General features: G+C 38.5%; 2 protein-coding genes across 7 annotated transcripts in view; one reads left to right on the forward strand and one right to left on the reverse strand.

The window, feature by feature from the left end:
* The window catches only part of LOC128657418 (gastrula zinc finger protein XlCGF17.1-like), a 51,988-nt gene extending 34,023 nt beyond the window's left edge, over window positions 1-17,965 (reverse strand). Inside the window, exons 1-2 of one of the 3 annotated variants that reach the window (XM_053711761.1) lie at window positions 17,889-17,965; window positions 15,664-15,817 (exon numbers count right to left, since the gene is read on the reverse strand). In XM_053711761.1, coding sequence (XP_053567736.1) covers window positions 15,664-15,715 — 52 coding nt within the window. In that variant the 5' untranslated portion in view covers window positions 15,716-15,817; window positions 17,889-17,965. Of the gene's footprint in view, window positions 1-9,503; window positions 9,571-15,663; window positions 15,818-17,888 lie in introns of those variants that run through there. The other 2 variants (XM_053711762.1, XM_053711763.1) reach the window with 2 other exon arrangements.
* A 114-nt stretch (window positions 17,966-18,079) lies between these two features.
* Window positions 18,080-26,012, forward strand: part of LOC128657420 (gastrula zinc finger protein XlCGF7.1-like) — a 77,263-nt gene continuing 69,330 nt past the window's right edge. For 3 of the 4 annotated variants that reach the window (XM_053711764.1, XM_053711766.1, XM_053711767.1), the window contains exons 1-2: window positions 18,119-18,198; window positions 20,494-20,631. In XM_053711764.1, coding sequence (XP_053567739.1) covers window positions 20,580-20,631 — 52 coding nt within the window. In that variant the 5' untranslated portion in view covers window positions 18,119-18,198; window positions 20,494-20,579. Of the gene's footprint in view, window positions 18,199-20,493; window positions 20,632-26,012 lie in introns of all 4 variants that reach the window. The other variant, XM_053711765.1, reaches the window with a different exon arrangement.

A 26,012-nucleotide genomic window follows, 5' to 3' on the forward strand; every position in this document is an offset into this window, starting at 1 on the left:
GTCAAGTACTAACACGGGACTGCCTACCACTGGACATATGAACATTATGAGAACAAAGAATGAAAACACCATCCACGCTTCCATTTGTACAGCCTGAACATGTGATTTCAGCACAACAACGGACCTGATTTGAGACTATATCCACAAAAGACTCAAAAGGGAACTTCCTCCTTTCACTCCGCTGATTGGTTGAGATGACAAAAGTGTCAGCATGTTTATACTCATCCGACTATACGTATACATTTTAAAATTTAAAAAAGCGCCATTGTGCATCTTTAATTCGACTTTAGTTTTTAAGCTCCAAAATCTGAGATGTTTGAAATCGGATGGGAATAAATTTTAAATTTTAGATGTTTTACATTTGTTATTCTTGTGAGTCCAATTTCGGTAATACCGGAAGAGGAACACTAATTATTTTGTATATAAAGCACCTGTATTTTCCAAGGGCAGCACCTTCCAATTTTAATTGCTCTTGAGAAAGACGAGTTCTTTGTTGAAACGCGTAGAGCCATTTTATAGAGCTATTTTACTAAGGTTGCACCGAAATTTCGTCCACAGAAAGTTTTCGGCCGAAAATTGCATTTTTTGTTATTTCGTTTTTCGGGGTTTTTTTGCCTTTTATTTTCGGTAAAATTATTGTGTAGCATATTTCAAATTTGATGCTAGCCTAGAGCTGCTGTTTGAGTTCATTACTTGACTTACTGTTTTGCATATAATAACAGTTTTCTGGGACTATACTTTATTTTGATAATTGGTAGAAAAACAAAAAACGGTTAAATCTGATTCTGTTACACAGAACTAAATAAAGAATAATACTAGCGATGCACCAAAGTTTGGGCCACCCAAAATGTGCAACTCCAATTTCGGCCCAAAGAGGAACAAAATGGCTAAAAATGTACAGTCCTCCCCTGTTCTATTGAGTTATCCTTAGCATAAGGTGAGCAGCACAGCAATGGCATGGTACACAGAGCACACACATAAGTACCATGATATGATGATATTTGAAACCAGCAGTGCCCTTTTTTTTATTTTTTTAAAGGAAACCAAAGTTCTGAATACAGTATTCAAAGGAGGATAAGCAACGTGTTTATAAACACTTGATATTATCAGACACAGCCCTAAGCACACACAGTGAATATGTATAAGCCTTATACACAGTGCTCATACATCAGCCTCTTGTGCGTAGACATTCTATTCGCCTGAGGCAAATATGCGTGCACACTATATATGCATAAGCCCCAAGCTCGCACACAGTTGGTACAAATTAGCACCCACCAGACAGTGTATACAAAAAAAGCACAGTAACTTTCAATAACCACCTTGCACGTAAGGTCGTAGCCAAGTCCGGTGGTCCTGGTGATAGGTGACAGGCAGACTCCATTTAGGGCTCCGGACATATAATCTGACGGGTCAGAGTGAGACCCAAACCAGGGACTAGGCGGAGATACGATGAGAGACGATCAGGTGCAGCCACGCCCATTGCACGGATAACTACACCCAAAAACAAAACACATGTCCACCTCATATTGTTGTCTGGCTATAACCACGCTCTCCCCCTTGCAGAGCTTCACCAGTTTCACTGCAGATCACGGTACAAGTGACCACGCCCATTTGTTGGAGCTTTCCTGCCTACAAGCTCTCTCAGCTACACACACACACACACACACACACACACACTGTAGTTAAAAAAAAAACAAAAAACAAAAAAAACAATTTCGGTTTCGTTTCAGTTTTCGGCCAGGAGCATCCTGAATTTTCAGTATCGGTTTCGGTCAAGAATTGTCATTTTGGTGCATCCCTATATTTTACTTGTCCACTGTGACATGTTTTAAGAAATGTTTGTTTTTGCAACAAATATTTGCCTGCTGCCTTTTGGAATTGCCACACTACTACTACAACTACCCTGTGAGGAGCTGGATTCCGATTATTTTGGAGTATACTGCATATTATTTGCATTGTTCAATACAACACATCTCAGTGAAAGTTTTATCACCTGCAGTTACACGTATACCTGGGGGAATAGACAGAAGCTCCACTCCTTATAGATCACTTGCTTTTACAATTAAAGAAGTTGGACTCTGAATTTTTTGGAGTAAGTATACTGCACTAATTATTTGATGTTGATCTACACAAACAAAAGTCAAGCTCTCTTTTCCCCAGCCTTAATTGGAAACCCCGGTAAATTGAAGCACTAGAACAGAACACCCTAGGACCTTTGCCTCAACATCCACTATCTACACTTCTATAGCAGTCCTTTGGGAAAGACTGATAGAAGGCAGCGATCCACATAGAGGGGAGTATTTTTCTTCTCATTTCTGTACAGATATCGTTTTAACATCTATAATATCCAGTACAGAATCAGTTGGTATAATATTTGTAGTTTAAGCTTAGTTTTTTTTTTTTTTTCCACAGGTAAGTTTTTATTTATTAAATTGTAACTTTAATTTAAAGTTAGGGGGAATTAGGTTTAGGGGTTAATAGTTTAATTTAGTGTTGCGATGTGTGTGGGGGGTGGCGGTTTAGGGGTTAATATGTTTAGTATTTGCGATGCGGGGGGCGGCGGATTAGGGGTTAATAGGTTTATTGTAGTTTTGGCGATGTGGGTGGTTTAGGCGTTTAAAAGTTTATTTTAGTAGTTGCGATGTGAAGGGCAGGCAGTTTAGAGGTTAATAGGTTTATTTAGTGTTGGGGATGCGGGTGGGCGTCGGTTTAGGGGTTAATAATTTTATTTAGTGTCGGCGATGTTGGGGGGGGGGGCGGCGGATTAGTGGTATTTAGACTAGGGGTTTATGTTAGGGTGTAAGGTTTTTAACCAGTATCTCACAAAAGTGAGTACACCCCTCACATTTTTGTAAATATTTTATTATATCTTTCATGTGACAACACTGAAGAAATGAAATTTTGCTACAATCTAAAGTAGTGAGTGTACAGCTTGTATAACAGTGTAAATTTGCTGTCCCCTCAAAATAACTCAACACACAGTCATTAATGTCTAAACCACTGGCAACAAAAATGAGTACACCCGTAGGGGAAATGTCCAAATTTGGCTCTATTAGCCATTTTCCCTCCCCGGTGTCATGTGACTCGTTAGTGTTACAAGGTCTCATGTGTGAATGGCGAGCAGGTGTGTGAAATTTGTTGTTATCGCTCACACTCTCTCATACTGGTCACTGGAAGTTAAACATGGCATCTCATGGCAAAGAACTCTGAGGATCTGAAATAATAAATTGTTGCTCTACATAAAGATGGCCTAGGCTATAAGAAGATTGCCAAGACCCTGAAACTGAGCTGCAGCACGGTGGGCAAGACCATACAGTGGTTTCACAGGACAGGTTCCCCTAAGAACAGGCCTCGCCATGGTCGAATAAAGAAGTTGAGTGCACTTGCTCAGCGTCATATCCAGAGGTTGTCTTTGGGAAATAGACATATGAGTGCTGGCAGCATTGCTGCAGAGGTTGAAGGGGTGGGTCAGACTGTCAGTGCTCAGACCATACGCTGCACACTGCATCAAATTTGTCTGCATGGCTGTTGTCCCAGAAGGAAGCCTCTTCTAAAGATGATGCACAAGAAAGCACACAAACAGTTTGCTGAAGACAAGCAGACTAAGGACATGGATTACTGAAACCATGTCCTGTGGTCCCATGAGACCAAAATAAACTTATGTGGTTCAGATGGTGTCAAGCGTGTGTGGTGGCAAACAGGTGAGGAGTACAAAGACAAGTGTGTCTTGCCTACAGTCAAGCATGGTGGTTGGAGTGTCATGGTCTGTGCCTGCATGACTGCTACCGGGCCCTGGGGAGCTACAGTTCATTGAGGGAACCATGAATGCCAACATGTACTGTGACATACTGAAGCAGAGCATGATTCCAGACCTAAACCCTATTGAAGGTGGGGGAGCAGAAGGTCTCTAACATCCACCAGCTCTGTGATGTCATAATGGAGAAGAGGAAAAGGACTACAGTTGCAACCTATGAAGCTCTGGTGAACTCCAAGAGGGTTAAGGCAATGCTGGAAAATAATGGTGGCCACACAAAATATTGACACTTTGGGCACAATATGGACATTTCCACTTAGGAGTGTACTCACTTTTGTTGCCAACGGTTTAGACATTAATGGCTGTGTGTTGAGTTATTTTGAGGGGACAGCCAATTTACACTGTTATACAGGCTGTACACTCACTACTTTACATTGTAGAAAAGTGTCATTTCTTTAGTGTTGTCACATGAAAAGATATAATAAAATATTTACAAAAATCTGAGGGGTGTACTCACTGTACATAACCTTCTTGCTCCCATAGACATCAATGGGGATTGCATTATAGCGATCGTCATTCCGCAATCGCAGGTGTTAGTTTTTTCTAACACTTTTTCTCCATTGATGTCTACGGGGGAAAACGTGCACGAGAGAGTCATGAGTTGGCTTTTGTGCGGTATGGAGCTTATTGCACCATATCGCGCACAAAAAATTAGGCCTAGATTTAGAGTTCTGCGGCCAAAGGGGTGCATTAGCTACGCGTGCTTTTTTTCTCCTGCACCTTTTAAATACCGCTGGTATTTAGAGTTCACAGAATGGCTGGGTTTTCACTGCGTTAGGCTCCAAAAAGGGAGCGTAGAGCATAATTTAACGCCACTGCAACTCTAGATACCAGCGGTGCTTACGGACGCGGCCAGCTTAAAAAACGTGCTCGTGCACGATATCCCCATAGAAAACAATGGGGCATTTTGAGCTGAAAAAAAACCTAACACCTGCAAAAAAGCAGCGTTCAGCTCTTAACGCAGCCCCATTGTTTTCTATGGGGAAACACTTCCTACGTCTGCACCTAACACCCTAACATGTACCCCGAGTCTAAACACCCCTAACCTTACACTTATTAACCCCTAATCTGCCGCCCCCGCTATCGCTGACCCCTGCATATTTTTTTAACCCCTAATCTGCCGCTCTGTAAACCGCCACTACCTACATTATCCCTGTGTACCCCTAATCTGCTGCCCCTAACACCGCCGACCCCTATATTATATTTATTAACCCCTAATCTGCCCCACACAACGTCGCCTCCACCTGCCTACACTTATTAACCCCTAATCTGCCGAGCGGACCGCACCGCTACTATAATAAACTTATTAACCCCTAATCCGCCTCACTCCCGCCTCAATAACCCTATAATAAATAGTATTAACCCCTAATCTGCCCTCCCTAACATCGCCAACACCTAACTTCAATTATTAACCCCTAATCTGCCGATCGAATCTCGCCGCTACTGTAATAAATGGATTAACCCCTAAAGCTAAGTCTAACCCTAACACTAACACCCCCCTAAGTTAAATATAATTTTTAGCTAACGAAATAAATTAACTCTTATTAAATAAATTATTCCTATTTAAAGCTAAATACTTACCTGTAAAATAAACCCTAATATAGCTACAATATAAATTATAATTATATTATAGCTATTTTAGGATTAATATTTATTTTACAGGCAACGTTGTATTTATTTTAACCAGGTAAAATAGCTATTAAATAGTTAAGAACTATTTAATAGCTAATATAGTTAAATTAATTACAAAATTACCTGTAAAATAAATCCTAACCTAAGTTACAATTAAACCTAACACTACACTATCAATAAATTAATTAAATAAAATACCTACAATTACCTACAATTAAACCTAACACTACACTATCAATAAATTAATTAAATACAATACCTACAAATAACTACAATTAAATAAACTAACTAAAGTACAAAAAATAAAAAAGAACTAAGTTACAAAAAATAAAAAAATATTTACAAACATTAGAAAAATATTACAACAATTTTAAACTAATTACACCTACTCTAAGCCCCCTAATAAAATAACAAAGACCCCCAAAATAAAAAAATGCCCTACCCTATTCTAAATTAAAAAAGTTCAAAGCTCTTTTACCTTACCAGCCCTGAAAAGGGCCCTTTGCGGGGCATGCCCCAAAGAATTCAGCTCTTTTGCCTGTAAAAAAAAAAAAAATACAATACCCCCCCCAACATTACAACCCACCACCCACATACCCCTAATCTAACCCAAACCCCCCCTTAAATAAACCTAACACTAAGCCCCTGAAGATCTCCCTACCTTGTCTTCACCATGCCAGGTTCACTGATCGGTCCAGAAGAGGGTCCGAAGTGTTGATCCAAGCCCAAGCGGGGGGCTGAAGAGTGACATCCATCCTCGGGCTGAAGTCTGGATCCAAGCGGCGACTGAAGAAATCCATCATCGGGCTGAAGTCATCTTCCAGCCGACGCGGAGCCATCCTTCTTCACCGACGGACTAACGACGAATGACGGTTCCTTTAAATGACGTCATCCAAGATGGCGTCCCTCGAATTCCGATTGGCTGATAGGATTCTATCAGCCAATCGGAATTAAGGTAGGAAAATTCTGATTGGCTGATGGAATCAGCCAATCAGATTCAAGTTCAATCCGATTGGTTGATCCAATCAGATTGAGCTTGCATTCTATTGGCTGTTCCGATCAGCAATTAGAATGCGAGCTCAATCTGATTGGATCAGCCAATCGGATTGAACTTGAATCTGATTGGCTGATTCCATCAGCCAATCAGAATATTCCTACCTTAATTCCGATTGGCTGATAGAATCCTATCAGCCAATCGGAATTCGAGGGACGCCATCTTGGATGACGTCATTTAAAGGAACCGTCATTCGGCTAGTAGGCGTCGGTTGAAGAGAATGTTCCGCGTCGGCTTGGAAGAAAATGGCTCCGCTCCGGAAGAAAGAAGATTGAAGATGCGGCTTGATAGAAGACTTCATCCCGATGATGGAGTTCTTCAGCCGCCGCTTGGATCCAGACTTCAGTCCAAGGATGGACGTCACTCTTCAGCCCCCCGCTTGGGCTTGGATCAAGACTTCGGACCCTCTTCTGGACAGATCGGGACCCGGTGAGGTGAAGACAAGGTAGGAAGATCTTCAGGGGCTTAGTGTTAGGTTTATTTAAGGGGGGTTTGGGTTAGATTAGGGGTATGTGGGTGGTGGGTTGTAATGTTGGGGGGGGGGTATTGTATGGTTTTTTTTTACAGGCAAAAGAGCTGAATTCTTTGGGGCATGCCCCGCAAAGGGCCCTTTTCAGGGCTGGTAAGGTAAAAGAGCTTTGAACTTTTTTAATTTAGAATAGGGTAGGGCATTTTTTTATTTTGGGGGTCTTTGTTATTTTATTAGGGGGCTTAGAGTAGGTGTAATTAGTTTAAAATTGTTGTAATATTTTTCTAATGTTTGTAAATATTTTTTTATTTTTTGTAACTTAGTTCTTTTTTATTTTTTGTACTTTAGTTAGTTTATTTAATTGTAGTTATTTGTAGGTATTGTATTTAATTATAAAATATAAAAGAAAGATAGAAAAAAATACCAGGGTATATAAGATTACCCTAGAACAGCAAGGGATTAAAAAAAAAAAAAAAAAAAAAAAAAAAAAAAAATCCCTTGCTGTTCTAGGGTAATCTTATATACCCTGGTATTTTTTTCTATCTTTCTTTTATATTTTATATTTACTATAAGGGTGGCACCATTTAAAGCAAATTAGCAATATTACCTACTCTCTCACACCCCCTATATTTAATTGTATTTAATTAATTTATTGATAGTGTAGTGTTAGGTTTAATTGTAGATAATTGTAGGTATTTTATTTAATTAATTTATTGATAGTGTAGTGTTAGGTTTAATTGCAACTTAGGTTAGGATTTATTTTACAGGTAATTTGTAATTATTTTAGCTAGGTAGCTATTAAATAGTTCTTAACTATTTAATAGCTATTGTACCTGGTTAAAATAATTACAAAGTTGCCTGTAAAATAAATATTAATCCTAAAATAGCTAAGATATAATTATAATTTATATTGTAGCTATATTAGGGTTTATTTTACAGGTAAGTATTTAGATTTAAATAGGAATAATTTATTTAATAAGAGTTAATTTATTTAGTTAGATTTAAATTATATTTAATTTAGGGGGGTGTTAGTGTTAGGGTTAGACTTAGCTTTAGAGGTTAAAAAAATTTATTAGAGTAGCGGTGAGCTCCGATCGGCAGATTAGGGGTTAATACTTGAAGTTAGGTGTCGGCGATGTTAGGGAGGGCAGATTAGGGGTTAATACGATTTATTATAGGGTTATTGAGGCGGGAGTGAGGCGGATTAGGGGTTAATAACTTTATTATAGTAGCGGTGCGGTCCGTTCGGCAGATTAGGGGTTAATAAGTGTAGGCAGGTGGAGGCGACATTGTGGGGGGCAGATTAGGGGTTAATAAATATAATATAGGGGTTGGCGGTGTTAGGGGCAGCAGATTAGGGGTACATAGAGATAACATAGTTGGCGGCTGCGTACGGAGCGGCAGATTAGGGGTTAAAAAATTTAAATAGAGTGGCGGCGATGTGGGGGGACCTCGGTTTAGGGGTACATAGGTAGTTTATGGGTGTTAGTGTACTTTAGAGCACAGTAGTTAAGAGCTTTATGAACCGGCGTTAGCCCAGAAAGCTCTTAACTACTGACTTTTTTCTGCGGCTGGAGTTTTGTCGTTAGATTTCTAACGCTCACTTCAGCCACGACTCTAAATACCGGCGTTAGAAAGATCCCATTGAAAAAATAGGATACGCAATTGACGTAAGGAGATCTGCGGTATGGAAAAGTCGCGGCTGAAAAGTGAGCGTTAGACCCTTTAATGACTCCAAATACCAGAGGGCGGAAAAAACCAGCGTTAAGAGCCTCTAACGCTGGTTTTCGCGGCTACCGCCCAACTCTAAATCTAGGCCTAAGTTTTTTTTTTTTGTAACTTGTAATGGCAGTGCTATGGAAAGTGCGGTACCGCCAAATTTTTAGCGCAAAACTTGTAATTTAGGTGCATGTTTTTTAAGGTTATGCTCCATTTTTTTATCCATTACATCTCTAAAAACTCCAGTGTCATCTATAGGGAAAAGCATCCTCTTCGATAATCTAGAAATTGCTGCATCAATTTTCGGTGGAATAAAAAATTGACAATGAAGTGGTTTACGTAGACGAAAAACTTTTGAATAATTTCTCAGAAACATTAAACTGAATTAAATTTTTTTGAAAATTCCTTTCTAGAAACTCTGTCTCAGATTTAAACCAGTCTGAATACACAGAAGCTTGTTCTTCCACAACACCTTAAGTCTCTTTGATGCATGTAATAAATTCACATAATGTAGCATTATCAAATATAGCAGCAGCAGGATCATGAGTGTATGGAAGAAGCCTTGCCCTCAGAGTCAGATAGTTGAACACCCTTAGAACCATGTTCATCAGAAAATGTGGCAGCAGTAGCATTTCCAACATAAAGTTCAATAAAGCACTCTTTACATATTTTCTTATCTTGACAACAGGTTTTATTACACAATGCACAGGCAGGCTTGGGCTCAGGCCTAACAAGAGTAAATAAAGCCCCATAAGTAAAAAGGTATAACAATATTAACAAATATATATATTATATAAAAAACATGAAAAACATACCTTTTTAAAGGAACTGCAGCTCACAGGGCAATGGCACCATGATGAGAAGTTCAGACATCAACCATAACTATTTGAAGAAAATAGAAGAGCCCAATAATCAAAGATCATATAAAGATGCTGAATAGTGTCACAGCACAACAGGAACTCATGGTGAGACAAGGAGACAACAGCTTGAAACATCAGCTACTCCTACAAAATGGATGCCAACGCTACTGACTAGGCCCACACCAAGACCAAATGGAAGTGCACGCTCGCTTCAAAGGGTCCTCAGACGAAAACCCTGTGACGTCATGGAACATGGCGGCTCCCATTAAAGGCGTTTCCGGAAGAAATCCTATAGAGCCGCTCCCACTAGCCAGGATCCACACGCTGCAGGGGAAAACATACCCCAAAGTAAGTCAAGCAGCATTTCCACTGCCCAGGATCATAGAGAGGGTCTCCAAGTCCTATCGACCTGAAGGCTGGACAGAACTAGAAGGATGAGGGGAATGGGTCAAGATTGCCGTTATAGGTAGTCAGGGAAGCCACCAATAAGCAAGCATAACCCAGGTTCTGAACCAAAAATGGGCCGGCTTCTAAGCTTTAAATTCCTGCTTTTTAAAATAAAGATAGCAAGAGAACAAAGAAAATTTGATAATAGGAGTAAATTAGAAAGTTGCTTAAAATTGCATGCTCTATCTGAATTATTAAAAAAAAATTGGGTTTTGTATCCCTTTAATTAAGAAGATGGAGGCCCCTTGTGGAATTCTACCAATATTTAGCTTAGCTTGGAAACCTTTATAATATCACTCATGTAGGACCTCACAGCACACTGGCATAGACTGTTACACATAGGGTTGTTCATCAGGAAAAGTTATTGGCATAATACACACTGTTAAAAATGTGTGTTATTAAACAGAATGTATCATGCCAATAGCATGTGAGGTTTTACATATAAACAATATAAATGTTGTGGTTTGGGAAATATCCAAAATACAGGACTAAGCAGGTGATCCTAGTAGAGTGCAGTAGATCTGGAAGGCTGAATAACTAATTATGCCATGTAACAATTGGTCAACATTGGTGCCATTCAAAAAGGAGGAAAGGCCAGTCCAGACCTACAAGGAATTGGCTGAGTAGGAATCAGCTGTGCTGTGCGCACCATAAAGGACAGAAAGACAAGCGGAATACCAGTGAGAGGAAGTACTGGCTAGACTCTATTACAGTACAAGCAGCACCAAAACTGAAGAACACTGGGAAATGGAGCAGAACACCTCCAGCTTCGCACTGAAAAGCTGCACCATATTGTATATAATACGTGTATGCAACCAGTGGTAACAGAGTATTAGATGCACACAGTGACGTTGTCTGTAGAAGCACACAGCTACGGTAAAAACAAGCAATGCTTCTTCTGTTATTACATATACCTTTTTCTCTTGCTATCCTTTGTTCAAATGTTTCTGCTTTCTATGACAGAACTATATGAATAATACTGTTACAAACACAGGTGCCAAATATAAATTGCCCTCCTGAGCCTATCTCAGTATGCTCACGTGACAAGCACTGATGCTATATATAGAGCACTCTCCTGAGCCTACCTCAGTGTACTATCATGACAAACATGGCTGCCATATTAAGAGCACTCTCCTGAGCCTACCTCAGCATGCTATCATGACAGCACTGATGCCATATACAGGGAGTGCAGAATTATTAGGCAAGTTGTATTTTTGAGGATTAATTTTATTATTGAACAACAACCATGTTCTCAATGAACCGAAAAAACTCATTAATATCAGAGCTGAATAGTTTTGGAAGTAGTTTTTAGTTTGTTTTTAGTTATAGCTATTTTAGGGGGATATCTGTGTGTGCAGGTGACTATTACTGTGCATAATTATTAGTCAACTTAACAAAAAACAAATATATACCCATTTCAATTATTTATTTTTACCAGTGAAACCAATATAACATCTCAACATTCACAAATACACATTTCTGACATTCAAAAACAAAACAAAAACAAATCAGTGACCAATATAGCCACCTTTCTTTGCAAGGACACTCAAAAGCCTGCCATCCATGGATTCTGTCAGTGTTTTGATCTGTTCACCATCAACATTGCGTGCAGCAGCAACCACAGCCTCCCAGACACTGTTCAGAGAGGTGTACTGTTTTCCCTCCTTGTAAATCTCACATTTGATGATGGACCACAGGTTCTCAATGGGGTTCAGATCAGGTGAACAAGGAGGCCATGTCATTAGATTTTCTTCTTTTATACCCTTTCTTGCCAGCCACGCTGTGGAGTACTTGGACGCGTGTGATGGAGCATTGTACTGCATGAAAATCATGTTTTTCTTGAAGGATGCAGACTTCTTCCTGTACCACTGCTTGAAGAAGGTGTCTTCCAGAAACTGGCAGTAGGACTGGGAGTTGAGCTTGACTCCATCCTCAACCCGAAAAGGCCCCACAAGCTCATCTTTGATGATACCAGCCCAAACCAGTACTCCACCTCCACCTTGCTGGCGTCTGAGTCGGACTGGAGCTCTCTGCCCTTTACCAATCCAGCCATGGGCCCATCCATCTGGCCCATCAAGACTCACTCTCATTTCATCAGTCCATAAAACCTTAGAAAAATCAGTCTTGAGATATTTCTTGGCCCAGTCTTGACGTTTCAGCTTGTGTGTCTTGTTCAGTGGTGGTCATCTTTCAGCCTTTCTTACCTTGGCCATGTCTCTGAGTATTGCACACCTTGTGCTTTTGGGCACTCCAGTGATGTTGCAGCTCTGAAATATGGCCAAACTGGTGGCAAGGGGCATCTTGGCAGCTGCACGCTTCACTTTTCTCAGTTCATGGGCAGTTATTTTGCGCCTTGGTTTTTCCACACGCTTCTTGCGACCCTGTTGACTATTTTGAATGAAACGCTTGATTGTTCGATGATCACGCTTCAGAAGCTTTGCAATTTTAAGAGTGCTGCATCCCTCTGGAAGATATCTCACTATTTTTGACTTTTCTGAGCCTGTCAAGTCCTTCTTTTGACCCATTTTGCCAAAGGAAAGGAAGTTGCCTAATAATTATGCACAAATAAAATAATCTAAAACTATACAAATATGTCAGATGTTAAACAACACAATGTACAGGATGACTAGAATAGAGTACAATACTCCCCTCTTAAATGACCGCTGCTCTCTAACAGTCTCTCCCAACCGGACTGTGAGTAGAAAGTGAATCGGATATATAGAGGCGCTGATCTTGAATCTCGTGTATATGGACGTACACACTGAAGAAAGAAAAACTTGGCTTGTGATTTGCAGAAGTTAACAACAAATTAATGTGCAGTATACTCACTCCGAAAAATTCAGAGTTCAGCTTCTTCGAAAGGTTTTTCTGTCTCAACTTTCCCAATTTCCACACTGTATTTGTGTCTGTGGATAATGAAAATTGCACTGCAGATAATTGAATCTTTTGCTTGATAAAAAGTGCAATATACTCACTCCGATAAATTTCGGAATCCGGCTCCTCAGAACGTATTGTGTAGTTTGAAATTACTTCCAAAAAGGCAGCAAAAATACTTGTTGTGGTAAAAAACAAATATTTATTAAAACATAGTAAAATGCTCTTATTTATCTTGGCTCTACGCGTTTCAACGACAGTGTCGTCTTTTTCAAGAGCAGTAAAAACAATTGGAAGTGCTGCCTTTGGAGTGTTAACAGGTGTATTTATACAGGTAATCATTGGAACAGGAACAATGATTACCTGTATAAATACACCTGTTAACACTCCAAAGGCAGCACTTCCAATTGTTTTTACTGCTCTTGAAAAAGACGACACTGTCGTTGAAACGCGTAGAGCCAAGATAAATAAGAGCATTTTATTATGTTTTAATAAATATTTGTTTTTTACCACAAGTATTTTTGCTGCCTTTTTGGAAGTAATTTCAAACTACACAATACGTTCTGAGGAGCCGGATTCCGAAATTTATCGGAGTGAGTATATTGCACTTTTTATCAAGCAAAAGATTCAATTATCTGCAGTGCAATTTTCATTATCCACAGACACAAATACAGTGTGGAAATTGGGAAAGTTGAGACAGAAAAACCTTTCGAAGAAGCTGAACTCTGAATTTTTCGGAGTGAGTATACTGCACATTAATTTGTTGTTAACTTCTGCAAATCACAAGCCAAGTTTTTCTTTCTTCAGTGTGTACGTCCATATACACGAGATTCAAGATCAGCGCCTCTATATATCCGATTCACTAATAATTATGCACACCTGATATAGGGTGTTGATGTCATTAGACCACACCCCTTCTCATTACAGAGATGCACATCACCTAATATGCTTAATTGGTAGTAGGCTTTCGAGCCAATACAGCTTGGAGTTAGACAACATGCATAAAGAGGATGATGTGGTCAAAATACTCATTTGCCTAATAATTCTGCACTCCCTGTATAAAACAAAAACAAAAAAAACATTTTTCTTAACATTACATCAGCACCATGTTAAAGCACCTGGTGCTGATCTCAATACTAACAGAAGCACTGATTGGTAGGTACAATGTGTGCACGGAGATTATCTAACAATCAGCCCCCATTTAAAGGGACAGTCAACCATAGAATTGTTATTGTTTTAAAAGATAGATAATCCCTTTATTACTCATTCCCCAGTTTTGCATAACCCACACAGTTATATTAATGTACTTTTTACCTTTGTGATTACCTTGTATCTAGGAACCTTCTTCCAGCCCCCTGATCACATGACTGTGACTGTTTATTATCTATTGTCTTAAATTTAGCATTGTTTTGTGCTAGATCTTAAATAACCCCCTGTGCCTGAACACAGTGTTATCTATATAGCCCACGTGTACTTTCTGTCTCTTTGTGTTGAAAAGAGATTTAAAAAGCATGTGATAAGAGGCAGCCCTCAAAGGCTTAGAAATTAGCATATGAGCCTAACTATGTTTAGTTTAAACTAAGAATACCAAGAGAAAAAAGCAAATTTGATGATAAAAGTAAATTGGAAAGTCAATTAAAATTAAAAGTCCTATCTGAATAATGAAAGTTTAATTTATACTTGACTGTCCCTTTAAAGAGACATAAAAGCATAAAAATAAAACACACTGTTGCTTGCATAAAACTATTTAACGCCTGCAAAGGGAATAAACACATAGTTAAAAGCAGCTCCAAAGCAGCAGTGCACTACAGGGAGCTAGCTGAACGTACCTGGTTCAATGAACCAATGACAGGAGACTAACGTGAGTAGCCACCAATGACCAGCTAGCTCCCAGTAGTGCACTGTTGCTGCTGAGTGTATGTACGTATCCTTTTCAACAAAGGATACAGAAGTAAATTTGATAATAGAAGTGAATTTAAAAGTGTCTTACAATTCTATTCGCTGTCTGAACCATAAAGGTTTAATTCTTACTTTCATGTCTCTAAGCACAGACTAACACTAAGCATGTGCACATGGTGCTGATCTTGTCATTAAAGGGACATGATACCCAAATGATGAAGCATTTGAAAGTGATGCCGCACAGCTGTAAAAAGCTGACTACAAAATATCACTTGAACATCTCTATGTAAAAAAGAAAGATATTTTACCTCAAAATTTCACACCCCATTGTAAAGCGACTTTAAGCAGCCAATCAGGATCGTAATCCCAGGACTTGCGTGGGAACACGCATGTGCAGGAACAGTCATTTTATTTCCTTATTCAGTTTAAGGAATTTTACTATGAAATCTTAAGTAAAATCTCATGAGATCACAGCGAAGCATAGAATGACCTCAGCACTGCTGATGCTGAGTGTCTATTGTTTTTTTTTTAACTTGCAGCTGGACAGTAGATGAAGTATAACTGTTCACAGAGCACCTACTATTGTGAGCTGAATAAATTTTGAGGTAAAATATCTTCCTTTTTTTACATAGATATGATCAGGTGATATTTTCTTGTCAGCTTTTTACAGTTATGCCGCATCACTTTCAAGTGATTTAGTATATGAATGTTATCTCCCTTTAATAAGTAAAGGTTTTATATGCTGCTTAGTAGAAACTTCTGTACATCACCAGAACACTACTGAGTTTTATATATCCCTTTAAGGCGATCAGATCACTGAGGTTTCTGGTTGGTTACTGTAAATATCCCATTCTGATAACAAAACCAGGTGACATGCAAGTGACGTCCTGCTTACCTCCGTGTGCATCAGGAAAGTCTGAGGTTTGATTTTCGATCTTGTCAGACATTGTCTTGTTCAGAGCAACTTTGTCAGATATTCTTATAATATTTATCTTTTACTGGCAAACGCAGTGACGTGTTTTGTACGTGATCTTCACAGTAACAAAGGCCTAAGAGGGAGAGTGAGACGTCTTATGTACAGTTCATTGTCATAAAGGGAAACATTGTGAAATATGGATGCCCAACACCCATATCTGAGCATCATAAACAAAACAAGATAAAATAATTAATATGCATTGTCACAAAGGGATTAAAGGGACATTCAGGCTAAAATCAGAATCCACATGGATGCATTGTACCAGCATTTAAACACAGCACTTGATCAGAAAGCCTAAGGTGCTTGCATTATCTGGTAATTACTCAATGTATTAATTGCTGAAATTATACAAGCCCCACTGGCGCTCTGAGCAACTGTAGTATTTAAAATTCTAGTGCACTGAGAATACCTAGCTATGATTCACATGCAATTGCAAAGAAAAAATGTTAACACTACAACAGTACCACTACAACAGTTATTTTGCCTATACGTGTATGTTACTGATATGTTTCTATTCAAAGATGTAATTTATCTATGTGCGTTTATATTTTGACCGAAATGATAAAACTGATTAATCCAACAGAAAACAGTAACTATAAAAACAATAAATCAATACATAAACTGTTCTAACAATTTATAGTTTTATGTCACTAATTACGGATTCTTAATCCATTCATATCTCTGCTATTTGACACCCTGTGCTGAAGCAGTTTCTAACCATTTGTTCATCTTTGTATTTGTTCATATAAATCGTGAAACAGATGTTTGTGTCATTTTTTTACTATATGTGTGTGACAAACAGCATGGGAGTTATTGTTTCCTAAATATTCCAAAACACATAATTTACGTTAACACACTTAGCATCAGTTCACCTTTACAAAACAAAAAAAGGGATTTAATAAAAATTAAAATTCACTTTTAAACAAATCAAAATTCTGGTGTCACAGAGGGGCGAGTTGCTTCATTTTGAGAATGTTTGTACTTACATATGAGTGTATGGCAGCAGCTGAGCACAGCCAAATGGCCACTTAACTACACTATTGTATTACTGGTATACAATGGGTTAAATTTGTAGATATCTGTGTAATAAAAAAACCTCTAAGTGGTTTATGAGTTACTGGGCTGCAACACATTACATTAGTGCTGTTTGTGTATATAACAGGGGTGAATCATTTTGAGAGCATGGCCTCTATTTATCAAGGTCTGTTGGACACGATCCGACAGTGTGGATCAGGTCCGACAGACCTCGCTGAATACGGCGAGCAATACGCTTGCCGTATTTAGCATTGCACCAGCAGCTCACAAGAGCTGCTGGTGCAACGCCGCCCCCTGCAGACTCGCGGCCAATAGGCCGCCAGCAGGGGGGTGTCAATCAACCCGATCGTACTCGATCGGGTTGATTTCCGGCGATGTCTGTCCGCCTGCTCAGAGCAGGCGGACAGGTTATGGAGCAGCGGTCTTTGTGACCGCTGCTTCATAACTGCTGTTTCTGGCGAGTCTGCAGGGGCATCAAGCTCCGAATTGATAAATATGCCCCCATGTGTCGAAATTGGTGACATAAAAGTGTAGTGTTGTTCTGGGAATATTCTGCTGTAGAAATTCACATTTATTTCCCAGCAGCCCTTTTGTTATTTGTTTCGTCTTTCCCATGCAATACTTAAAACTTAAAGGGCCACACACATCCCCCTCCCCAGTACCTTATATACAGATTTATAATATTATAGAGATATTTCCTCTGCTTCACACACACACCCCTGCCCAGTACTATATACACAGATATATTTTTATAAAGAAATTCCCCCTGCCTCATATACACACAGTCCCCTCCTCAGGACGTTACATAATACTGTACATACAGTATACAGAGAGGTTCCCTCTGCCTCACACACAACCCCTCCCCGGTACTGTATACACAGATTTTATTATTGAGATATTCCCTTTGGCTCACACAGTAAATTATATATATATATATATATATATATATATATATATATATATATATATATATATATATATATATATATATATATATTATAGAGATAATTCTCATAATACACACTGCATTGCCTTATATAGAAATATTTATAACTGTAATGATACTCGTACACTGACACAAACATGCAGCTCTGCTTATCGCTACCTACCTGAAACCACCATATTGAGAGCTGAAACCATAGCAGCTCTTTCTTAATAAGCTAAAGGACCATTGCTGAGACAGTAGCCACGTGACTGCAGCGATCAAATGGTAAAACGACCTACAAGAAGCAATTTTTTGTTCCGCCTTAAATACTTCCTATAGTTCTATATAGCTGGGTCGCGACAATCACATGACTACATCACTGGTCCATTAGTGGGATGGGAACTAGTTAGTCATCTCAGTGTTTCACAAAGGTAAACACGATGGAAGCCACCTTTGTATAATGTTATATACCTGCATATACCGTATTAAAGAAGGTATGTGTATATGCTTATGAGGCGACAGGAACTGGCGTGTGTGTTAGAAGGAACCTTTCTATGATAATCTATCTGTATATAGGGCACTGGGCAAAGTGATGTGTAAGGCAGAGGAAACCTCTTTGGGAAATATATATCTGTACATAGGGTACTGGGCAGGGTGTGTGTGAGGCAGGCAGAGGGAACCTCTGTATATAAGGGTACTAGGCGGGGCGTTGTGTGTTAGGCAGTGGGAGCCTCTCTATAATACATGTATAAACGATAATTGACAGGGTATTGTGTGTGTGTATATATCTGTATATACAGTACTGGACCGTGTGCTATGTGTAAGGCAGAGTGTACCTCTATAATATAAATATGTGTATTCAGTAATGGGCAGGGTGCTGTGTGTGTGTGAGGCCGAGGGAGCCTCTTTATAAAATATCTGTATATACAGTACTGGGCAGGGTGTTGTGTGTTTCCTGCTTTTCAAATAAATATAGCAAGAGAACAAAGACCATTGATAATAGGAGTAAATTAGAAAGTTGTTTAAAATGGTATTCTCTATCTGAATCATGAAATCATTTTTTGGGTTTCATGTCCCTTTAAAATTGCATTCTCTATCTGAATCATGAAATAATTTGGGGTTTTATATCCCTTTATTGCAAACTGAAGCTGGTTTCTAAAAGTGCTTGGTCTGTTGAAAACCCCCAACAAAACATATAATTTGTGTAGGTTACTCAAAAACAAATTACTACAGTTGATGTTTAAAGGGACAGTCAACTCAAATTTTTTATTGCTTAAAACATAGATAATCCCTTATTATCCATTCCCCAGTTTGCACAGAAAACATGGTTATATTAATACTTTTACCTCTGTGATTACCTTGTATCTAAGCATTTTCTGACTGCGCCTGATCACCTGACTTTTTATTTATTATCTATTGACTTGCATTTAGGCCAATTAGTGCTGTGTTGTTAGAACCCATGGGCGTGAGCACAATGTTATCTATATGGCTCACAAGAACTAGCACTCCCTTGTTGTGAAAAGCTAATAAAAAAGCATGTGATCATGGGGCTGTCTTTAGTGACTTGGAATCAGACAGCAAACTAGAGGTTTAAAGGTTATAAAGTATATTCATATAACCATGTTGGTTGTGCAAAGCTGGGGATTGAGTAGTAAAGGCATTATCTATCTTTTTTAAACAACAACAATTTTTGTGTTGACTGTGCCTTTAAATACAAAGAAGTCCATATGGTTAGAAACTGCTTCAACACAGGGTGTCAAATGGCTGAGAAATAAAAAGGTTAAAGGGATACTAAACCCACATTTTTTCTTTCATGATTCAGATAGAGCATGCAATTTTAAGCAACTTTCTAATTTAATCTTATCATTTTTTCTTCGTTCTCTTGGTATCTTTATTTGAAAAAGCAGGAAAATAAACATAGGAGCAGGAGTTCAGCACCTGGGTTGCGCTTGTTGATTGGTGGCTAATTGTAGCCACCAATCAGCAAGCGCTATCCAGGGTTCTGAACCAAAAATGGCACTGCTCTTTAGCTTAGATTCCTGCTTTTTCAAATAAACATAGCAAGAGAACAAAGAAAAAAATGATAATAGAAGTAAATTAGAAAGTTGCTTAAAATTGCATGCTTTATCTGAATCATGAAAGAAAACAAATTGGGTTTAGTATCCCTTTTAAAGATCTGTAATTAGTGACATAAAAATATGTATTGTTAGAACAGTTTATCTATTGATTTATTTATTTTTTGATAATCACTGTTTTTTGTTGGATTAATCTGTTTTGTTAACTTTAATCCCTTTCTCGCTTTCTCTTTTTCTTTTTCTCTTTTTCTATTTCTTCTCTCTTTTTCTTTTTCTCTCTTTCTCTCCTTTTTCTCTTTTTTCTCTCTCTCTCTGTCTTTCTTTTTCTCTCTTTTCTCTCTTTGTCTCTCTTTCTTTTTCTCTCTTTGTCTTTCTTTTTCTCTCTTTTCTCTCTTTGTCTCTCTCTTTCTTTTTCTCTCTTTGTCTTTCTTTTTCTCTCTTTGTCTCTCTCTTTCTTTTTCTCTCTCTGTCTCTTTTCTCTCTGTCTCTTTTCTCTCTGTCTCTTTTCTCTCTGTCTCTTTTCTCTCTGTCTCTTTTCTCTCTGTCTCTTTTCTCTCTGTCTCTTTTCTCTCTCTCTCTCTTTTCTCTCTCTCTCTCTCTCTTTCTCTCTCTCTCTCTCTCTCTCTCTTTCTTTCTCTCTCGCTCTCTTTCTTTCTTTCTTTCTTTCTTTCTTTCTCTCTCTCTTTCTTTTTCTCTCGTCCTGCTACTGTGAAGATGATGTACAATACACATCACTGCATTTGCTAGTGAAGGAGAAACATTATATGAATATCTGACAAATTCAGTTGCTGAACAAGACAATGTCTGACAAGACAGAGAACCAAACCTCAGAGCTTCCTGATGCACAGAGTGGTAAGCAGGACATCACGTGCATGTCACCTGGTTTTGTCATCAGAATGGGATAATATTTATAGTTAGGGGTGCCAGTTGTCACTCAGAAACTTAATATTCTTTGACGAGGCACAGTAAGGTGGAATCACACAAGCACAAAAGCATACCTTAAAGGGAAATGATTCCCAAATGTTGAAGCACTTAAAAGTGATGCAGCATAGCTGTAAAAAGCTGACACTGATATTTCACCCATTACCTCTATGTCTGAAGAGTCATAGTCATATTCTGAATCAGTCTCTGCAAACCTCACTTCCTTATAGTCGGTACCCTGACCTTTGTAAGTACTTCTATATCTCCTCCTAGTTTCTGACACAGTCAATTTGTATACTTCATTATGTTCATAATCCTGTTTGTCTCTTAGTATTTGTTGCTTCTTAAAGTGCCAGAGGTTGTTCTTAAACTCTGTAATGACCTTTTGAAGTTTAGTGTCATATTTAGTAAAGTCTGGATTTTCACTAAGGGGACGTAAATAAGACTGCAGTTTTAACTTGTCATCACTCAGTTCTTGGCATAATGTCTTTTTAAATTCTATAAGTAAATCAATTAATGCTAAAGAGCATTCAGTTAAGATATTATTCCACTTATCAATGAAAGCCTGATTTGTCACCTGGAAAGAAGGAAACTTTTTTATACGTAGCCCACGTGGTATACGCTGGGCTTTTTTGTACATCTGGAAACTTTTAATATCCATTTTATATTCTGGTGTCTTTCTTCAATAAAACATCCATCTTAAAGAAAAGGCTGTCCAGATTAGTGTTAGCTTCTTGTTTCATGGTGTCAGTGTTAAACAAATCCTCGCTGTCACTTACTTCCTCAGCAAACTGCTGCAAAACAAATCCCCCAGCTGCCATAACTAATCTCAATATGCCTTATACCAATATAAGTAAATAACTGAGTGCCTGTGTAATATAGTCAATCTTCTGGGTGTACTACAACTTTCAACAGCACATGCAGTGATACTATAACCAAACCATGTAGTAGTCATAAAATCGACAATTCAAAAGTGTCCGTGCAGCTTACCCTTTCTTGTAGTGGAAAGTAACAATAGGAACAACAACGGAAGCGCTCGAACGCTTGCTACAATGGTGTCCGGAATCCTGCAGTGGTCTTCACGTAGTTGAACACACCCCCAATTACGTCACACTGACGTCACTTACTCGCTCAGCCGGTACGAAGACAGGAGCGTTCCACCTCCGCTCCAACAAACATAGCAACAACAGCAATCAGCGCACCCAGTTGAGCAAATTAATGCAGGCATTTGTTTTTTAGAACATTTACGTTCTATTGAGGACCCAGAGTCCACCACTCCAATCTCCCTGCATTTCAAAAAATATCACAATTCTGATAGTTCCCTTTTGACATTCCAAGCTATCCAACGGATTCCTAGGCATCATTCCTATCCAAATGATTCCTAGGAATCATTCTCAGTAAGAGAGACGTTTTTTGGATTTTCCATCTGGATACAAGGATGCCAACAGGTTTAAACTCAGACTGGGATGTTAAACAGGTTTGACACCCCCCTGCTGGCGGCCCATTGGCCGCGAGTCTGCAGGGGGCGGCGTTGCACCAGCAGCTCTTGTGAGCTGCTGGTGCAATGTTAAATGCGGAGAGCGTATTGCTCTCCGCATTTAGCGAGGTCTTGCGGACCTGATCCGCACTGTCGGATCAGGTCTGCAAGACCTTTGATAAATAGAGGCCAGAAAATCTTCCCTTTTTACAAAGAGATGTTCAGGTGATATTTTCATGTCAGCTTTTTACAGTTATGCTGCATCACTTTCAAGTGAATTAGCATATGAGTATTATGTCCCTTTAAGCCACCTAATATATATTTCATAAATGAGCAATCATTTTATCCTCTTGGTTGCCAGTAAACCCAACAACGATTTTACATTTTTGGCTACCAGGATAATGCAAAATGCAGAGCAGTATTTTGACACCCACAGACTTAAATTGATGGTAAATCACTTACTTAAAATAAAGGGTGCTAAACTCACCCTTTCTGTGCCACGGCAGCTCACTAAAGTCTGCAGCTCCGGCCGCCCACAGCACAGCGCTCTTCTCTCAATGAGGTGACATTTCCACCTCTAAACCAATAGCCGTGCACGTCAACTGACATCCTAGCAATAATGTTATTTTGTGATTCAGTGGGTACATTTAAAAAAAATCCAATTGACCTCTATTGTCAAATTATATTTGTTTCCAAGATATTCTGTGTTGAAGAGATGCCTAGGTAGGTGTCCTGGGCACTATATGGCAGGAAATAGTGCTACCATCTAGTGCTCTTGCATATGGATAACATTCTTGCAAAACTGCTGCCTTAATAGTGCTCCAGACACATGTAAACGCCTGAGCTTACGTCCATGTTTTTCAACAAAAGATACTGAGAGAACAAAGAAAATGTGAGATAGTAGAAGTTAATTAGAAAGTTGTTTAAAATTGTATATTCTATATGTCATCGGTTGCCAACCAGTGGTCCATGGACCACTGGTGGTCCACAAGAAGATGTTGGTGGTCCTTGACACCATCAAGCAGGAATTAATCTCCTCTGATAGTGTCACCCCCGTCGCGCCACAACTCCCTACAGTGCCTGGCTGGACATCAGTGAAAACCGATGGAGAAGTTAAATTACAATTTCCCTATGCACGTTGCGTAGTACTGCGCAACTTGCGTAGCTAGATTGTATTTTTAACTCCTCCCATGCTTCCATTCTAAAGCCAGCAGAGGTTGGTACAGTCTTGGTTTGAAATAGTGGAATTAAAGTGTAAAAAAAAAAGAAGAAAATGTTAAAAAAAAAAAAAAATTCGCTCTTATATTTCATTTATTTTCTTCCCTTTACCTGTCTCTTTGTAGTAGTTTTCCTAATTTCTTCAGATGGACTTATATCACTGTTTGTCTTCCTCCCCTCCATCTTCTTTTTAAAAAAAAAATTAAATATGAATTATTTTTCATTCTAATAATTTTCTTGCGCACAAAGCCATTCCACCTGAATTCCTGTAATTGCCATCCAGCAGATCAGCTATATCCCACCAGTATTATAGTAATTGCCAGTAACATCAGTCCTGGTTAGCTCACATCCATATTGAGAGCTTTCTGATATAAACTTAATTTAAGACTCCAATGTCTGTCTATGATCATAGTAGTTAATAATAATTCAAACTGGGGAGGTAACTTGGAAGTCTTGTGGTCCTTTTAAACATAATTATTTTTTTCCCCACTTTCTGCCTCTCTGTTTCCAGCTCAAAAGTTGGCACTCACCCTTCATCTGTCATTTGGAAGTATTCTCTCAGTTTTGACATACACTTAGTTAATTACAAAAAAATTATTCTTACAAATGTGTAAATATATACCTAATGTAAACTTAGCTATGGTTATACTAGTTATGTACAGTATATGTGTGTGTGTATATATATATATATATATATATATATATATATATATATATATATATATATATATATATATATATATATACACACACACACACACACACACATTGTAGAGGTTTGTACAAAAAAAATCATGTTAGTGGTCCACGGGATTCAAAATTGTGAGTTTAGTGGTCCCTGAGGTCCGAAAGGTTGGCGACCCCTGCTATATGTATCATGAAAAACAAAGTTTCATGTTCCTTTAAATACTTTTACCCTTGTTAACTAGATCAGCACCAGGTGTAGACGCTCAGTGTCAGTCTGTGCTTAGAGACATGAAAATCAAATTTAAACTTTCATGGTTTAGACAGATCATGTAATTTATTCGCTTGGTATCCTTTGTTGAAAACCATATGTACATGCCCTCAGCAACAGCAGTGCTCTATTGGGAGCTAGCTGGTGATTGGTGGCTACACATATTAATCTCTTGTCATTGGCTCATCAGGTGTGTTCAGCTAGCAATGCACTACATTGCCAGTAGTGCATTGCTGCTCTGGAGCTGATTTTAACTATGAGTTTAATCCCTTTGCATGAGTTAAACACATAGGGCCTGATTCTCTAAAACTCTCTGTTCTGGTGAGATTGTATTAAAAGCTTTATTAGTATTACAAGGTGCCTCAAGGATTTTTTTTCAAATTAAATTTTAACTTGGGAACTTTGTATCTCGTTAAGTAGGGTGACCATATTGCTGCTTTAAAAAGGGACACATATGAAAAATACATGTCAGGGTTCTTATACAAAACATTTTTTTAAACAGCCCTGACATATGTATTTTTCATATGTGTCCCTTTTTTAAATCAGCAATAGGGTCACCCTATCATTAAGACAAGTTCTGTAAACGCTTTATGCTAAGGAGAGACACTTACTTTAAAATATAATACTCAGTAAAATAATATGATGATTTCTCTCCATGCTGGTGAGTTTTTAAAAAATTGGACCTAGAGAATTTTTTATTTTGCACTTTGTAAAGTCAAAATTAAACTTTAATGATTCAGATGGAACATGCAATAAAAAAAATCCAGTTTACTTTCATTATCAAAAGGCGCACAATCTTTTTATATGAACACTTTCTGAGGTACGCTCTCCTACTGAGCATGGGCCAGAATTCACTGTATATATCTATATACAGCTCTTGGCTGTCACATGATACAGGGGGAGGGAAAATGAAATACATTTTGTAAATTGCCTGAAAAAAATCAACTTCTCATTTGAAAGTCAAAGTAACTGACTTTGCATTGTCTTTTTATTATTTACTAGTCAATAAGCCTGTTTAAAACCTAAAACTAATACCCCTATAAACCCCCCCCCCAAATAAAAATACCCCCTAATCTAATACATTGCCCTAAGTTTAACAGGTCTTTTACATTAAAAATAAACATTGTCCCCCTCCCTAACAGTAAAACCCCCCACCCACCAAACCCCACAAAATAAGAAAAAAACACTAATAAACCTAAACCACCCATTGCCCCTAAAGGGGAATTTTTAAGGGCATTCAGCTCTTTTGAAATTTGCCCAAAAAACACCTAATCTAAAAAAACAACCCCCCCAAAAAAATAAAAAAAAAACCCTAGCACTAAAGCCCCAAATAGGTACTCACAGTTTCAGAAGTCCGGCGAGCCTGTTTTGCATCAGGCATTCTATTGACAGCTTAAGCATAAACTTTATCCTGTGTATCTCTGTGACTAAGAGTTTCAGTGACTTTATTACCCAATGCATACACACTAACATTTGGTGGCTATTTAGGGGGTTCTGGCACTTCAAAGAAAGTACAAACACAATTCTTCTTGAAAACAAATAACTGTCTTGAGTGCAAGCTACACAAAGTTAACTCCTTTGAAGCTGAATCCTGAGATATTTGTGACACCTCCCCCAATAAGAGAAGCAAAAGGGGGTGGCTACGAGCCACTCCCGATGCGT

This window comes from Bombina bombina, chromosome 4 (genome assembly GCF_027579735.1).
Source record: "Bombina bombina isolate aBomBom1 chromosome 4, aBomBom1.pri, whole genome shotgun sequence".
NCBI classification, from domain to species: Eukaryota; Metazoa; Chordata; class Amphibia; order Anura; family Bombinatoridae; genus Bombina; species Bombina bombina.